The sequence below is a fragment of the Kwoniella botswanensis genome, chromosome 1, assembly GCF_036426115.1.
Source record: "Kwoniella botswanensis chromosome 1, complete sequence".
Classification (NCBI taxonomy): Eukaryota; Fungi; Basidiomycota; class Tremellomycetes; order Tremellales; family Cryptococcaceae; genus Kwoniella; species Kwoniella botswanensis.
The window spans coordinates 14,571,175-14,587,062 of NC_088599.1; the positions used below are offsets into that span (position 1 = coordinate 14,571,175).

At 44.8% G+C, this 15,888-nt stretch overlaps 7 protein-coding genes across 7 annotated transcripts; 3 read left to right on the top strand and 4 right to left on the bottom strand.

The window, feature by feature from the left end:
- Positions 1-118: 118 nt before the first annotated feature.
- Positions 119-2,688, bottom strand: L199_005507 (uncharacterized protein; the record flags this gene model as incomplete). The annotated part of the gene is made up of 6 exons (XM_064891217.1): positions 119-247; positions 302-820; positions 900-1,162; positions 1,221-1,335; positions 1,411-1,796; positions 1,899-2,688. The coding sequence occupies 6 exons, from the start codon at positions 2,686-2,688 to the stop codon at positions 119-121; spliced, it is 2,202 nt and encodes a 733-aa protein (XP_064747289.1).
- A 405-nt stretch (positions 2,689-3,093) lies between these two features.
- Positions 3,094-4,617, top strand: L199_005508 (deoxyhypusine hydroxylase; the record flags this gene model as incomplete). Its single annotated transcript, XM_064891218.1, has 6 exons — positions 3,094-3,244; positions 3,323-3,620; positions 3,760-3,969; positions 4,047-4,194; positions 4,262-4,402; positions 4,501-4,617. The coding sequence occupies 6 exons, from the start codon at positions 3,094-3,096 to the stop codon at positions 4,615-4,617; spliced, it is 1,065 nt and encodes a 354-aa protein (XP_064747290.1).
- Positions 4,618-4,836: 219 nt separating this feature from the next.
- On the bottom strand, positions 4,837-8,291 carry L199_005509 (uncharacterized protein; the record flags this gene model as incomplete). The annotated part of the gene is made up of 16 exons (XM_064891219.1): positions 4,837-4,974; positions 5,074-5,139; positions 5,195-5,267; positions 5,333-5,627; positions 5,742-5,916; positions 5,981-6,138; positions 6,192-6,419; positions 6,494-6,653; positions 6,713-6,771; positions 6,826-6,887; positions 6,946-7,150; positions 7,223-7,368; positions 7,429-7,579; positions 7,628-7,731; positions 7,808-7,994; positions 8,060-8,291. 16 exons carry the CDS (start codon positions 8,289-8,291, stop codon positions 4,837-4,839), a joined length of 2,439 nt encoding a protein of 812 aa, XP_064747291.1.
- Positions 8,292-8,599: 308 nt separating this feature from the next.
- Positions 8,600-10,204, top strand: L199_005510 (uncharacterized protein; the record flags this gene model as incomplete). The annotated part of the gene is made up of 10 exons (XM_064891220.1): positions 8,600-8,654; positions 8,714-8,748; positions 8,813-8,956; positions 9,017-9,121; positions 9,193-9,309; positions 9,388-9,481; positions 9,556-9,758; positions 9,823-9,877; positions 9,951-10,035; positions 10,123-10,204. 10 exons carry the CDS (start codon positions 8,600-8,602, stop codon positions 10,202-10,204), a joined length of 975 nt encoding a protein of 324 aa, XP_064747292.1.
- A 180-nt stretch (positions 10,205-10,384) lies between these two features.
- On the bottom strand, positions 10,385-11,661 carry L199_005511 (uncharacterized protein; the record flags this gene model as incomplete). Its single annotated transcript, XM_064891221.1, has 3 exons — positions 10,385-10,641; positions 10,777-11,582; positions 11,627-11,661. The coding sequence occupies 3 exons, from the start codon at positions 11,659-11,661 to the stop codon at positions 10,385-10,387; spliced, it is 1,098 nt and encodes a 365-aa protein (XP_064747293.1).
- Positions 11,662-12,140: 479 nt separating this feature from the next.
- On the bottom strand, positions 12,141-12,735 carry L199_005512 (uncharacterized protein; the record flags this gene model as incomplete). The annotated part of the gene is made up of 3 exons (XM_064891222.1): positions 12,141-12,258; positions 12,338-12,514; positions 12,593-12,735. 3 exons carry the CDS (start codon positions 12,733-12,735, stop codon positions 12,141-12,143), a joined length of 438 nt encoding a protein of 145 aa, XP_064747294.1.
- Positions 12,736-13,093: 358 nt separating this feature from the next.
- Positions 13,094-15,609, top strand: L199_005513 (uncharacterized protein; the record flags this gene model as incomplete). The annotated part of the gene is made up of 4 exons (XM_064891223.1): positions 13,094-13,153; positions 13,209-14,686; positions 14,794-15,484; positions 15,565-15,609. The coding sequence occupies 4 exons, from the start codon at positions 13,094-13,096 to the stop codon at positions 15,607-15,609; spliced, it is 2,274 nt and encodes a 757-aa protein (XP_064747295.1).
- Between the last annotated feature and the right edge of the window lie 279 nt (positions 15,610-15,888).

Here is a 15,888-nt window from a genome sequence, read left to right on the forward strand (position 1 = left end):
GATGAAATATCATCTAGTCGCTACAAGATACTTAATCTGTATATACTTCTATCAATTCAATTTCTATCGCAAGGGTTCCCCTTCAGCATGATGCAACCAATAATCCGCAAGATATACCCTAACTAGAACAACTACACTGGAAACCCAACATTTCCTTCTTGCCTAATCCACACAATCTCTTATCCTCCTCGAAATCTGATCCTTTTCCTTCTCCTTCTCCATACGGTTCGAAAGGTCTCGTTGACATCTACATAAGAAGTGTCAACATTGCATGTACTGGGTTCCTGAGAAATGCACTCACATCTAGAATCTTAGCTAAGACTTTCCTAGCTTCCCTTACTCCCAAGTCAATCTCCCATTCCTCAGGTGCTTGTCCCTCTTTAGCTTCAACGTAAGGCTTAGTCAAAGCTTTTTCCATCTTTTCAATCGTCTCTTCCAATACCCATTGTCTCAATACGAATCTAGGGTTAGAAGCTTTCATCTCTTTCGATCTTATTTCTTCCCATCCTTCTCCTTCTGTATTGCCATAGGCTTCCTTTTCATTTTGGGTAGATGCTCTTTCAGCATAAAATTTGAGCCATCCCTCGAAATCTTTCTCAGCTAAGTTGAGCTTATCATCAGAAACGTTGGTTGTACTTTCCTCTAACAACTCTGTGACGAACTTTGATAGGTATCCTGCGTCATTCGTTTGAGTAGGTCTGAAAAAGGATAATTTCCTGAAAGATGTATGGAAATCAATCTTGTGTGTGGATAATAACGATAGGTAATCTAAGAAGATATCGCGAGAATCAGATTGTTGAAATGTTCTCAGACCAAATCGCTATATCAATCCGAAGTTAGCCATCCGGGCGGTATGATACAATAACTTTGTTATGTCAGAGAGGCAACCCTTTACTCACCCTCGCCCACCCTCTCTTTTCCTCTTCCCGCTCTATCTCCCAGAATCTCTCTTCGAAGCCTTTCATAACTTCCAGACCTTTCTCTTCCCACTCTTTCCTAGTCTCTTTGCTTAATTCCTCGGAATATCCTTGAATAGGTGGACTCGAGTGAATAGCCTCATATCCTATGATAGGTGCTAGGGTAGAGACCAGCTTGTCCAATGCGAATAGGACTCGCGAAGGTTGATTTCGGTAATTGTAAAGACCTGATGGATCCGAATGGTCTGATAACAAATCATTAGTACAATCACAAAAAGTAGGTGCATTTGTCGTCACACTCACTGCATATATGTCTTTCATCGTATACATCCATGAATGCATAAGGTCCGTAATCAATGGTCGCACCGGTCAAAGAGATATTGTCGGTATTGAGTACACCATGCATCCAGCCGTAGACCTGAAACCATACAATCAGCCCCTCATCTCCCGAAAGATAGAAATTACGAGAAGAAAGAGGTAAAAGAAGACTTACCTGCCATTTGGCCACTGTCTCAGCATTCCGCTTGACCACCTCCTCTAACCATTCCTTCGTACTACTTCCCTGCATCTGCATGATTTCATTCTTAACCCATTCAGTCAATTTCCTCAATCCTTCCAAGTTACCTTCCTCTTTATCAGGGTTCAAGTCATTCTGATCATCCAACCATCCTCTACCGCCCAGGAAAAACTGCCTCATGCCCTGATCCGCTTTCGAGGGGTTCAAGGCTTGGAAATGGCCTATACGGATGAACGATGGACTGACTCTGCATAGTAACGAGGTCGGTTCAGGTCCATGTTCTCGAACTACTGGTACGTCTGGGAATGGAGTTGTAAGGAGGGCTAGTGAACGGGTGGTAGGGATTTGAAGGGCTGCTATGGCTGTAGAAAATCACAAAAATATTTAGTCGAGTGTTTGAATGGAAAGCAGAGTGGGTATACCGAAGAGAATGAATGGGCTGAATGGTGATTGACTATACTCACCCTCACATCCTAGAAACTCCCTCACTCCACTTCTCAGCACAGCCAGTCCATCCGCCGATCTTGAAAATGGAGTTCTTCCTGCACCTTTCAGCTGCAATTCCTGTCTTCCACCTCCCTCACTTTCTGTCTCCAGTATAGATATAGCTCTACCATCTCCTAGTTGACCTGCCCAAGAACCAAACTGATGTCCACAATACCTAGTCGACCATGGTCCGTACCCTTTCCCTTCTCCTTCTCCTTCGCCTTCCGATCTCAGTACCTTCCTGCCGGAGAGTACATCTATAAAAGCATTTCTGACCAACGCAGCGGGCGTAGCGTCGGGCGAAGGTGATGCACCCCTATTGCATATAGTAGGAGCGTCGCCGACCGTCAAGTGCGGTAGGGTATCTTTCAACGTTGAGGTGGATATTCCCAATAAGATAGGTTGAAGCTTTAACCGATGATCTGAGCTGAAAGTGTTCAGACCATTGGTCTCGTCCTCTGGATCATGAGGTATACCGGTATGTTCCAACTTGATAGGATCCCATCGTCTAAGAACATCTTCAACATCAATTTGTTCTCCTTTCTCCACATCCACCCCCATGCCAAAAGCCTCTTCTTTGGTTATTCGCAAGGGCCATGCTGCCCATAGAGGGTTAACCCTCGCCCATACGCCTTCTCCAGTCGTATCGAACGTCGTGGCTCGTCTCTGCGACGAAGGCTTGGGCTCTAGAGTGAGCTGGGGTAAAGTGTGCTGGAGTGTGGAGGAGGGGAGAGGTAATCGGTGAATGGGTAGTTTCTGAGATGACATTTTTGGTACAGTGAACCGCATGAGCGAGGGAGGGGCAGGATGATCACCGAAAAGATAGTAGGCCGGTGATCTGAGGGATAGCTGGGGTGTATATATGCACTTGGTCGAAAACAAAACAGTGAGTGATTTGTAATATCCTGGCTATGGAAAACCATTCATTCACCGTTGTATACAGATATGACGGTGAGTGAGTGGCGACCGTGTGGGGCACCATGTTAAAAATTTGATGCCGTCCACTCGGCCGGTTCAAGTTTTTATTTTTTGATCTTTTGAAAAACAGACGAGGTTGAGGAAGCAAAGATCTTATCAGATTACAAAGAAATACAACAAGGTAACTTTTGCAGGTTCATAAGCCAGCATCTTTTCACTCACAGCCAAAAAAAAAAAGATTTATCCTTAATCGCCATGTCTGTCCAAGTCACCCCTGAACAGCTGTCAACATTGAAAGCTACCCTCTTGAACACCTCCGGTTCAACACCTTTACATGAAAGGTTCAGGTCTCTGTTCATGTTGAAAGCGGTGGGAGGCGATGAGGTGGTAGATATAATCGCAGAGGGTAAGCGAACCCTTCATACTGATCACTCCAATCATGTCTTCAGAAAACTAAACTTACATTGCAATTGATCCCCTATAGGTCTTAAAGATCCATCTCCTTTGTTAAAACACGAACTCGCCTACGTCTTGGGTCAATTGTCCAACCCCCGTGCTCTACCCGTCTTAAATGACGTATTGATCAACCCGACTGGACAACACTGCTCGATGGTCCGACACGAAGCTGCCGAAGCTCTCGGTGCATTGAGTTCCCTCGAGAGTTTACCAGTATTGGAGAGATACCTGAACGATCCTTCGAGGGAAGTTCGAGAAACATGTGAGATCGCCGCTGAAAAGATCAGGTTCGATAACTCTGAAGAGGGAAAGAAGAGACAGTTGAAGTGAGTTTGATCCATCTCTCATTAACTCACCGTCTCTCAACTTCCTTACCCTTGCACATACTCATTGTCCATGATGAATCTCGGATATACGACGGTACGACGGATCATGCTAACAATCGACGATTTTTCCATCTCACAGCCCAGATTTCCCAACCATCGATCCAGCTCCTTCCGCTACTCCCAGCGGCGACGTCTCCATCCCCTCTCTCCGAACAGACTTGCTCAACACCTCTTTACCCCTCTTCGAAAGGTACAGAGCGATGTTCGCATTGAGGGATTTCGGATCGTCGAGTAAAGAGGCTGTTGAAGCTTTGGCAGATGGATTCGGGGATGGGTCAGCCTTGTTCAGGTGAGTAAACAAATCAAATATATGTATCACGTACAATGAGGGATCACTGATATATGGTCTGGTTTGATGTGGTGTAGGCACGAAATTGCCTATATATTCGGACAGCTCTCTTCTCCTTATTCGATCCCTTCGTTATTATCGAGATTGAGAGATCCAAAGGAAGACGATATGGTGAGACATGAAGCTGCTGAAGCTTTAGGTGGAATAGCTTCGGATGGTGTCGAGGTGGGTTCATGTCAACAATCATAGTACCATTAAGCTCATCGATCTGATTTGTGTATGATCTGCTTAGGGAGACGATCAATCCTCTTTACCTACCGACCAGCAACTCCCCTCGGGCGGTGTATTGGCAGTACTTAGAGAATGGGCGGTGAAGCAAGATGCTCCGGTGGTAGTCAGAGAGAGTTGTCAGGTGGCCATTGATATGTGGGAGGTAAGTGAGATCACCATATATCATACCGATCATCAAATTCGATCTGTCATATGATACGATTTATGCTGATTATACATTGTTTTTCGATCGGTTGGTAGTACGAAAATTCCACTGATCAATTCAACCCCATCGATTCACTGACTACGAATAAATCCAATACGACAGGGATGGAAAGATCCGCTCATGCTGCCGTATCAGCCATGGCGGTAGCTTAAACACAAATCATATATTATCCTTTCTCGCTTGGTTTCAGTCAATTCAATCGAACACTGTGTCATTACCCCGCATAATCAAGTTTTGCTCATACGCATACTTGATTCAATATACCCTTTCTTTGTTAGATGCATATATGTATATCTTCATTTTCATTATGCTAATGTTCACACATACGCACAGACTATGCTTCATCCCTTCCGGATGACCTGGACTTGCTGTTAAACTCCCAACCCTTCAATCTCCTTTGATAGATCTTTCAGTCTCTTTTCACCCTTCTCACTTGCCAATCTCGTAATTATCGATTTGCAATTGGTGATCTCTCCAACTTTGAGAGAACCAGACAAGGGAGAGACGAGCTGTAATTGCGATTCCCAGGTTGAAAAGTCAGTTGAAGCTTTCAAAGTGACTCGTGGTGTTGTGAAAAGTCAATCGAAGCACTATGTAATCATACTCACGAGATTGCCTAATGCTACTGAAGCTCTATAGATGGTTTCCAAGTCTTCTTTTTCATTTGATAAAATCTATATTTTTACCAACTTCAGCCTGAGTGCACCTACATACAGAGAGAATACTCACATGAATGATTAGATCCAACAGCTTTTCAGCTAGTTGAGAAGGGAACGTATTATTGACAGCTAATATCGAGTAACTGGATACAGAACAAGTCAACTCTGATTCTTACGTTCGCGATGAATAGGGCACGTTCAGGCTCACTTCAATGCTATAGTAGCGACTACGACCTTCCTAGTCCCCCAATTACTCCATTCGACACCCCTCAGGACACTCAATATACTTTCGACAGTATCAGGCCGAGAAATCGTCTGTCGACCATTTGCAGTGACAAACAAATTCGCTAGACCTCTGAGGGAAAGTAATGTATTTGTCTCTCTGGGTTTACCAGGTGACCAAGGTGCATCCAATCCACAAGCTTGAATGAGAGCTTTCGGAGCAGAAGTGGTTTTGCCGAAGTGGGGAGAAAGGGCTGCTAAGCACCTTGATAGATCGATTACTACATCCAGGGGAATTATCAGTACATCACTACGAAGCGAAAAAGTGACAATATGACAACACTCCATGTCTTCAATCGAGACACCACCGATTGGCACAGGGGATCATTACTCACGAGGGAACCTCTTATCCTCGGGCCATTTACTCAACAAACCCAAAAATACCTCTGAGTCATATCGTTCTTTCGAATCTCTAGTCTCTGGACTAGGCAAAGAAACAGCAGGTGAAGAGAGTAAAGCGTATATCTCGTTCAGGGTTTTTTCTTCGCTATCTGTTATGGCCAGATCGGGCTAGAAACAAGACAGAAAGGTCAGTTTCTGCGCTGACCACGCTCCCGACTTTGGTAAAGCTCACATTGGACGATTTGATCTCGTCGTTCAATTGAACGATCTTGGCTTTAGCAGCATTGATATTCATCTGCTTGAATGAGAGGTACGTTTTGACTGGTAAGATACCGTTCGATCGCTGAGGTTGAGAGGGGGGTGCAGGGGATGAAGAGTATGCTCCGGAGCCTATGACCCAATGTGAGCTTAATCATCCAAATCGAGGTAGCAGCTCAGCTCACCCGTGAACGGATCTCCACCCCCGTAGCTCGGGCCAGCATTCGACGAAGCCGCACCAGTGTACCTCGATCCTCCAGTGAACGGATCAACATAATCATTCCCACCTCCACCACCTTGACCTAGGGTCACACCAGCTGTATTCTTCTGGATGAACTCTACGACCTGTTCGCAATAGGTCGCAGGGAGTTCATGTTTGTTTAAGAACCGTTGAGCGGCTATCCAAGGGTTCTCTGAGATAGTACAACTGTCAGCTAAGTCATGACCAGATCGCACTATATGGCCATATAGCTGAGGTAGTACCCACCCGCTACGTTATATGGTAATTTCAGAGGAGGCATTCCTTCACTGACGTCCACATCAAATACATAATCGTACTCTTGCCCTTCGTATAGCTGCTTTCGACCTTGTCCAATCGCATCGACCACTTGTCCAATCTGCTGCCATGTTGATGCAGGTTGTGACCACTAGATCATATGTGTCAGCTTATATATCTCCCAGAGCAAGTGTCTCCCATAAATCTCACTTGGTATGCCTCCACTACTCCATTATTTTTAATCATAATTACTTGTCCATCTTTCTTACCTGAATACAATTGTCAGCTTGAAAAGTCAGACCGAAGTGCATCCCACAGCTCACCTTCTCGTCCGAGAGCCTCGATACCCGGCAAATCAGATTGCTTGACATCGCCAACCTGCGATCTATATCAGGCATCGATCAGCTGGATCTTCCTATTCCGACAACGATAATTCAACTCACTTATCCAGCTGTCTCCCGCTGACTTCCTTATCCCATTCTGCTCTTTCTTCCGCACTAGCCTTCAGACGTTCTTCCTTGGTGAAGAACCGTATAGTAGAGTCGGAAGATGATGAAGCGATGTATGGTGATGATAGCCCTGAAAAGACGATGGCGGAGGACCAAAGGGAATTTGAGGTATGAGGGATAGTCTGAAGCAGCTCGGTTTCTAAGGCAATAGGCAAGACACTGTCAGCGATTCTCTTTTTTACCATCCAAATGGTGAGGAAGAACAACATACCAGACCATACACGTAGTGTCCCATCTTCGCCTGAACTTATGGCACCTGAACCATCCGGGAAAGCACTAATCGAGTAAACGAAGGAAGTATGACCTGATAACGTTTTCTTAGGTGACGGCTGATCGAATGAGTATATGTTGATGTTCCTGCGATCAGTCAATATCAGCTAAACGTTCGATAAAAGTATACAGCAACAAAAAGCTGACCCATCATTCGCGCATGACCAGAATCCTGTTCCATCCGGCTTCAAACTCAGACCTCTTACGGGTTCGCTATGCCCAGTGTAGGTTTGTAGAGGTGTTGATCTGCCTGAAGCTATATCGAGGGAATGTAGAATGATCTTCTTATCGGCAGAAGCTATATTCGATTTTGTAAGCTATATCATTTTGAGGTTCGATAGCTTACCTGTTAATAGCCTATCTTCGCCTACAAATTTGACTGCCCAGATAGCTTGATCGTGAGATTGAATAGTCAAAGCTCTCTTGAAATCTTTCCATACGATTACTGATCTGTACATCAATCATCATCAGCCATTTCATCCTTCAATTTCAGTTGTTGGAGGTTGAGGTCGAAGCTGAAACTCACTTATCCCAACTTCCCGTAGCTATCAAACCAGCTTTACTCGTATCTAGACAGCACAAATTCTGACGATGCTCCACCAACGTATGCTGAGGTTCTTCTAGCGGTGAGTCGATAGATGGAGGATCAGTATTGGGGGAAGGTAAGATGTATGAAGAGAGGATACCAGACTGTGAGCCTAGTAAGAGGTATGCTAAAGACACAAACACATCAGCTATGCTCCCCGTAAGGACGGTATGGCAAATATAGCTCACTCACCTTGGCCATTCCATCGTGTCATACCTACACAACTGACGAACCTCTTCTCAGGTCCTTCCACTCTCAACTTGACATCCCATTCCTTCGATTTGCTCGATGGACCCCAGACGATCGCTGAGCCGTCTCTCGAAGCTGAGAGCAGTAAGGGTATATCGGGAGAGGGTGCACATAGGTTTCTCACGTCTGCTGCGTGGCCGTGGAGGGTGAACGCTAGCTGGTAGGGGGTTGACATTGTGTCTTTTGCTGAGTCTGACAAGAAGACAGAGTTGAAGAGAGAGAACGTTGATTGAGAGTTTCTTGGGTGTGTCTGAGTGGGTTGCGTCAGCGATACAAGGGGGAGGGGGAATGCGGAGAACACCGAAATAAAAGGTGGGGTAAGGTGGAATCACGTGATTTGTATCGTGCACGATGTCATCAGCGTAATGTGCTCGTCTATCAACCATAAACCAACCTTGTCACTTTGGCTAGGCTATCCATCCTTCTCCTTATATCCAAGCGTCAAACGAGGGTCACGGAAGACCAATCAAAGCGCAATTAACAATGTCAGACAGAGAATCACTCCTCTCAATGGGCTTTGACCCGGCTAGGATCGACTGTAAGTCCGCTCAACGGTTGCTGCCCAGCATCTCCAGCTGATCAAAGATATGTTGTCAGGGGCATTGAAAGCCACCAAGAATTCGGGATTGCAGGTGAGCTGACCGACCTGCAGACAGGGTATACACCAATAGCTCACAGGCATGATATTCGCCATAGCCCGCGATGGATCATCTTCTTGAAAATTCTGAAAAACCCATCCCTGAAGCTGTCGAGGCGGAAGAAGACGATGAGGAAGCTGTCAAAGCTAATATCAAGAAGATCGAGAGTGGAGCAGTAGACGACTCAGACTTGGTAGCAAGAGTGAGCCTGACCCGGAAAAAATTAGCAGAAACTTGAATATTAGCTGACATACTGGGTCAGTCGATAAAGTGTAGTGAATGTGGGAAAGTGTTTCGGTCAACTGCCAATGCAGAATTACACGCAGAGAAGAGTGGTCATGATCAGTTTGAAGAATCTACAGATGAGGTGAGCTGTCAGCTGACCAGACGATGAGTAATGAATGTTGCGAGCTGATGAGTCATGTTCGGGTGGAGTAGATCAAACCGTTGACGGAAGAAGAGAAAAAAGCGAAACTTGCTGAATTGAGAGAGAAATTAGCTATCAAACGTGCTGCTCAAGCTAAAGTGGATGCTAAAGATAATAAAGCGAATGAGGTGAGCTGAAAGATCCAGATCAGATTATTGCTGCCTGTCATCATACAGCTTATAATTCCGATTATGTGCGCTGGTTAGGCATTACGAAGGAAAGCAGGGCAAGATAGTGGGAGGATCAAAGAGGAGATGCAAGCTAAGGAATTACAGAAACAAGCCGAACAGAAAAGGAGAGGTGAGCTAGCTGGGCGAAATCTTTACCTAGACTTGAAGCTCACAAGTTGATGTTGTCAATTTGTTGATTTGTAGAAAAATTGGAAGATCAAAGAGCAAAAGCAGCTATCAAAGCTCAGATCGAGGCTGATAAAAGGGAACGAGCTGAGAAGGCCGCTCGAGAAAAGGCTTTACGAGCAGGTACAGGTACAGGTACCCAAACTCCACCTGCTCCTGTGGCAGTAGCCAAACCAACAGCTGGAGTTAGTAGTTCGGACAATCCTCAGACTAGATTACAGGTCAGTTCACTCGTAATCGCACTCAGATTAAACAACCAATAACTGACGTGTTGTGATATCGTAGGTCCGATTGAGTGTTGGTGGTCAACCATTAACGAAAACTTTCCCAAGTGATAATAGTATGTTTATACCCACCAGCTGTATCAACACTGGTCACATGAGAAGAGCTTATAGCTGATGAAGGGACAATAGCCCTGATAGACGTAGCTGAATGGGTAGCATCGGAGAATTTGGCTTATAATGTTGATACAGTCACGTTCGCTTCGACTTTCCCTCGGTGCGTGTCACTTTGAAATGTCACTCATCAGCTGAGTAGCCAGAGATGACATATCAAGCTGATCCTTCGTGTTTTCGCTGTCATTAGTAAGACATATACAAGAGATGATATGAAGAAGACATTGAAAGAGAATGGATTAACACCTTCAGCAGTATTAATGGCTAGTTGATGCGAGTGGAATTTCAGTAAATCGTAAATCCTTGAAAGAGTGGAGTCGAAAGGGGTGGTCGTAGTGAAGTGATTAAGATGTTGTTGTGAAGAGTATGTATGCATTTTGTATATATCACAATAGTAATTCAATAACACATATACGTATTTATCTTAACATTGCATCATACGCAGTAAGGTATCACGCAGGTCTAGGTCTCAGCCCCAAAGATTCTCTATAATCATTATGCACATCCAAATCTAAATACCCTCCTATTCTTCTTCCACCACCTCTGAAACTCCCTTTCCCATTATTCATAATCATGTTGGCCCTGGTACAAGCTTGTCTCTTCAAACTTTCACTGAGCTTTAGAGGACCTAACGATTTTTTATCTTTTGACCATTCAGATTGATTATCGTAATTTACCCAAACGAATTCAAATTCACTGTTTCGATTTTCTAGTAATTGCTCAGAAGCTTGTTTGAGCGATTGAGTGTTTTCACTGATGGTTTCACGGGTAGGTTGTTAAATCTCATCTGTATTGGTACGTTTCTTCGAAGCGTTGATTCGGAAAGATTCAGAGAACAACGTACGTAGGATATATCCCTCGTAGGCGTTTTGAACCAATGGATTACCAAGGTCATAGCTGTACTTGTAATCACTCTTCTCTGAGCTGGTACGAGTAGTGTTGATGATAGAAGGATGGTTAGGATTTAATCTTACAGATATATCTACTCTGGCTGCAAAGTAATCTTGAAACTTTAGGGGATTACCTCTCCCGCTGTAAGTCATTATATACCCTTTGGGAGGTATACCAGAGAAAGTAGTCAGGTGACGGAGTTTGTCGGGAAGACCGAATTGAGTATTATGATGATTAGGCCAACCGGTGGAGTTGGAGTAGGGTTGAGAAGAAGACAATGGATCAAAATCATGTTCGGGATATGGGATGGGAAGGTTCGGATCTGTATCTATATCGGTATTCGAAGTATAAGAAGGAAGGGGCTGAGTCGATTGAGTATTCAAATCAGAGCCTCGGTTGTAGTTTGAAGGGATATGCAAGTCTTGAGCGGTATGTTGATCCTCTCTTCCCCATCCTACACCACCCGCAGGAGATTGCCACGAGCTACCAATATCAGTACCAGTATCAGTGGTATGACCAGCTTTATAAGGGACGTATTGATGTTCTACTCGAGGTAAATTATGGTTGATCTGATGTGTACAGGTGGCACAGGATTCATAGTCAGCATGAGAGTATTTACTAGAGGGTGGGTTGGTGGTCGATTGTGCTTGTGTTTGAGAGGATGTATAATGATGTTGGGATCGTTCGTCTGGTCTGGTTGGAGGTTTTCTGAAGGCTGTACCGTTACTGGATGAGTTGATTGTACCTGTCATACCATATCTTTCGTTCAGTATCACTATCACCGTTTTGACATGAATACTCACCTGTGTTCCCGCAAAGGTCCGATCGCCAGGACCATGAGGGATTATAGGTATTGGACATGTGGGTTACTGCGTTAGATGTGGTTTGGCAAAGTTGGTAAAGATGATGTCAGTAGATAGAAAGATATCACTTTCAGTAGAAATTCAATCCGACGATGATTCAAGTTTTGACCTTTGGACAGATGTCACACCATTTAGGTTACATCGACGCTGTTAAGTCAACGGGAAAGTTGGATCCTTTGATCAGTAAGAAGGCATACCTTCCCTTTGATCAGCATATCTCGACTTTCTCAAGTTAGGTATATCGTCATTGCCCATGGGAAGGTAAAACGTAAAAGATTATATCGTGCTGTGATATATACATATGAGGAGATATCCAAAGGGTATATGATGCAGGGGTATAGTATATGAATGAGATTGCGATGAAGGCTATATAGTACAGTCATCCGTTAGCTGTCGCTGTAAACAATCGATTGTTCTCTGCTAGCTTGCTTGGTGATAACACACTCACACTGATTTATCCACCGTGTAAAGTCGATATGAAGACGACCTCATCCCTATCCCTCAACTCATACTCTAATTCACCTTCAAGTTCCCAGTCTGCATCGTTTATCAAAACCAATATACCTGGTCGACTACATATCGAGCATCTCAATCTGTTAGTACCCATCATCTACAAACAAGTCATACGTTGTATGCGAGGGGACGACTTACACTCCATCACCATCACCAAACATCTCTTCCCTCTCACTCAACAAATTATTTTTCATCCATTTGACCAAATATCTCATATTCACCGGTTGAGGTTGACCATCCTCTGAGTTGGGTATATTACGAGGTATATTTATCTTATGACTAGGTTGCGAAGAGAATAAAAGATGTAGACCGCCGCTGAAACCGAAAAACAGGCAACGTATCAGTCAACCATTTCTGTTTTCTTCCCTCTTTGCTTCGCCCTTGTACACCTACCCAAACTCAATCTTGATCTCTATCGTATCTTCGCCTGCAGTAGGTGCCATGGGTGGTTTCACCAGGCTCTCAGGGTGAGCGGCTGAGTTTGAGGTGTAGCCTAGACCGTTGGAGGTGGTTATGATATCGTCCGAGTTTGACATTGTGATATAGTGTGAAGAGGATGTGGATTTATAGTGATGTCTGTTTGATCAAGTAATCGAGAGTTGAAATGTTGAAATCAGAAAAATAGATGGACGATCACATATCTAATTGCTCATGAGGTTCTCTCCCACGGTTGCTCATTTTGGAGGCGCCACTTGAGAAGCACGCTGTCTACGGTGACTCGGTGATATGGCATAACTCCGTCCCCTTCCCTCTCCCTCGTGTGAGTATGATGCTCCGGTTGATGGTTGATTGGTAGCTGGTAGCGTCAAATACGTCAATGTTCTCATGCATGCTCATCCATCTTGCCGTAGAATCAAAAGACAAGTACAGCTCTAGCAGTTCCAAGCTTCAGCCATGTCCAGTCAACTCCATGTAGCTCGCTCGAGAGCAGTCCGCTCGCTTCCCCAGCGAAGAGTAAGTCATACGATATCTCTGGCGTCATTAGTCGTTACTGACGGACTTACAATAGTGTTACGCTACACCTCCTCCTCCCCCTCCTCCAGGATCCGGTCTTCCTCCCAACCCCCCTCCGTCACTCAAAACCGTACCTATCAAACCAGTTACTGTCCCACCTACCACCCCAACTCCAGGATCTTCCACTCTCGCTTCTGCCCAACCACTATCCACTCCACCACCTAGAAAACCTCGTCACTTCTTTAGGAGATTCATCATCTACACTTCCCTCGGAGCGATCACGTTCTATGGTCTTTCCGGTGTGGCTTCGACGCATTCAGAGGGATATAGGGATTTCTTCGTATCGAACTTGCCAGGTGGTGAGGTCGTAGCTGATTTCGCGGATGATAACGGATGGCAATCACTTGGTTTTGGTACGATAACTAAGAAAGCCGTTCAATCGTACAACACCGCTACTGGTAAACTCGAAGAGACCACCACCCAGAAAATCGAAAGAAAGGCTGGAGAGGCTAAGAAGGAAGTTGTCAGTGCTGGTGAAAAGGTCAAGGCTAAGACTGTAGAAGCTAAAGATACCTTGGTCGGCAAAGAGACTACTACACAAAAGATCCAACATAAAGCTCAAGATCTGAAAGACAAAGCTATAACTGCTACGCACAATGCTGAAGATAGGTTGAAACACCTTGCCCATGATGCTAAAGAGAAGGTCGATCAAGTTACGAAAGATGTTCCGTTCAATTTCTCCGATGGGGTAGAAGGGATTGTAAGAGAGGCTGAAAAAGCTTTAGGATCAGCTGAGACCAAAGGTCAGAAAGCCCTACACCAAGCTGAAGATGCCTTGAAGAGAGGTGAAAAGAAGGTGGAGAGCGCTGCTCACGATGCCAAGGAAGCTATCAAACCTCATGCTACGGAGTATGAAAAATCCGTTTCACCCTATCAACAGCGAACGAGAGAATTGAACCCTACTGGTGTCACACCGCAGAAACCTTCTTATGAAGGTAAGAAAGTTTACAACGGACCTGAATTACCATTAGGATTCGAACCTCCTCCAGGATACTATATCCCTCCTCCGACTGTTAAACCCGTGTTGACAGAAGAAGAGAAAGTCAAAGAGACCCTCCCCCTGCTTGGACCTAAAGTGAAAGAGTTTGCTTCTGAAGAACCTATAATAGAACAACTTGCTTCGACCATCGATTCACTCACTACTTCCCTTTCGACCGCTTCGGGTACTGGACCAGGAACTGCCCCACCTTCCAACGAAGCTACCAGTATTCTCTCCAAGGCTCAGGACGACCTAACTGCGCTGAACAAGAGATTACACGATGTGAAATTGGCCGAAAAGAAGAAACTGGAACAAACGGTCAACGAGAAGACGAAGGAGTTTGAAGCGCTTTTGAAAGGAAAGGAAGCGGATTGGACGAAATCTGAACAAGGGTTAAAGGAGTCATGGGCGAAAGAGAGAGAAGGTTTGGTGGCGAAATGGAGAGGTGAATTGGAGAATGAGTTGGAATCGCAGAGACAGGGTATCGAGCAGAGGTGAGTGATGGCGCAAGATACTCACACTTAAGTTGAATCACCTTCATCCTTCAACTGTGGGAGTTAATTGTATTCGATGGCTGATACCGTATTGTATTTCCGAATAGACTCCGAGACGAAGTTGTTTCTCAAGGTATCGAACTCCAACGAAGATGGTTACGATCCATCAAGAGTCAAGTAGAGACTGAACGAGGAGGTAGATTGGCAAAACTTGATACCCTCACCACATCGTTGAAACAACTCGAGCGAGTCACCTTGGATAACTCAGCGCAATTAGATGACAATGTTAGACTACACAAGATCTGGTCTGCTCTCCGAGCTGTACAGAACAAAGTTGATTCAGGAGACGTATCATTTGATGAGGAATTAAGAGCATTAAAATCTCTCTCTTCGTCAGATAAAGATGAGAGTGTCATTCTGACTACTTTGGGACAATTGGAGAAATCTGGCATACCAACTACCGGCGTGAAATCTTTCGCAGCCTTATCATCGTGGTTTACCCAATCTATCGCACCTAAAGTGCATTCGTCTTCATTGGTACCTCCCCCTGAAGAAGCTGGAGTGGTTTCTCACCTTGCTTCAATAGGATTATCGAAATTGCTCTTCCGACCTTCACCCGGTCCAGTCGATGGACAGAATGTTGGTGCTGTCTTGGCTAGAGCGGAGTGGTGTTTGGCCGAAAAAGATTTGGACGGTGCGGCGAGAGAGGTCAACACGTTGAAAGGATGGCCGGCCAAGTTGGCGGGTGATTGGTTGAATGAAGCTAGAAGGAAATTGGAAGTGCAACAGGCTTTAGAGGTGGGCCAATCAATCAAACTGACATATCACGAAAGGTCGTCTGCTGATTATGTTTGTTTTTGTTATTGGACGATGAATAGGTCGTTGCTACTGAAGCTACATTGAGTTCGTTATTGTTAGTGTAGATGTAGAGGTCATGACGCGGTGATAAAGACGGAAGAAGGTATGCGGTTGCATCGGATAAGGCAGGTAGGACAGGTGAGAAGGAGGGATATAAATATAGAAATACAAATGATTGTTTGATATATGCTGCGACAAATGACAGAGTAATCCATGCATCGCATCACGAATACAGTATCAAAGGCGGTACACGATACCTGTACCACCTGCATATTATGTTATTATCTGTGTCCTCAAATTATAGCAGGAGTGAGTGAGCTAAAGTCTATTGCTACATCCACAAC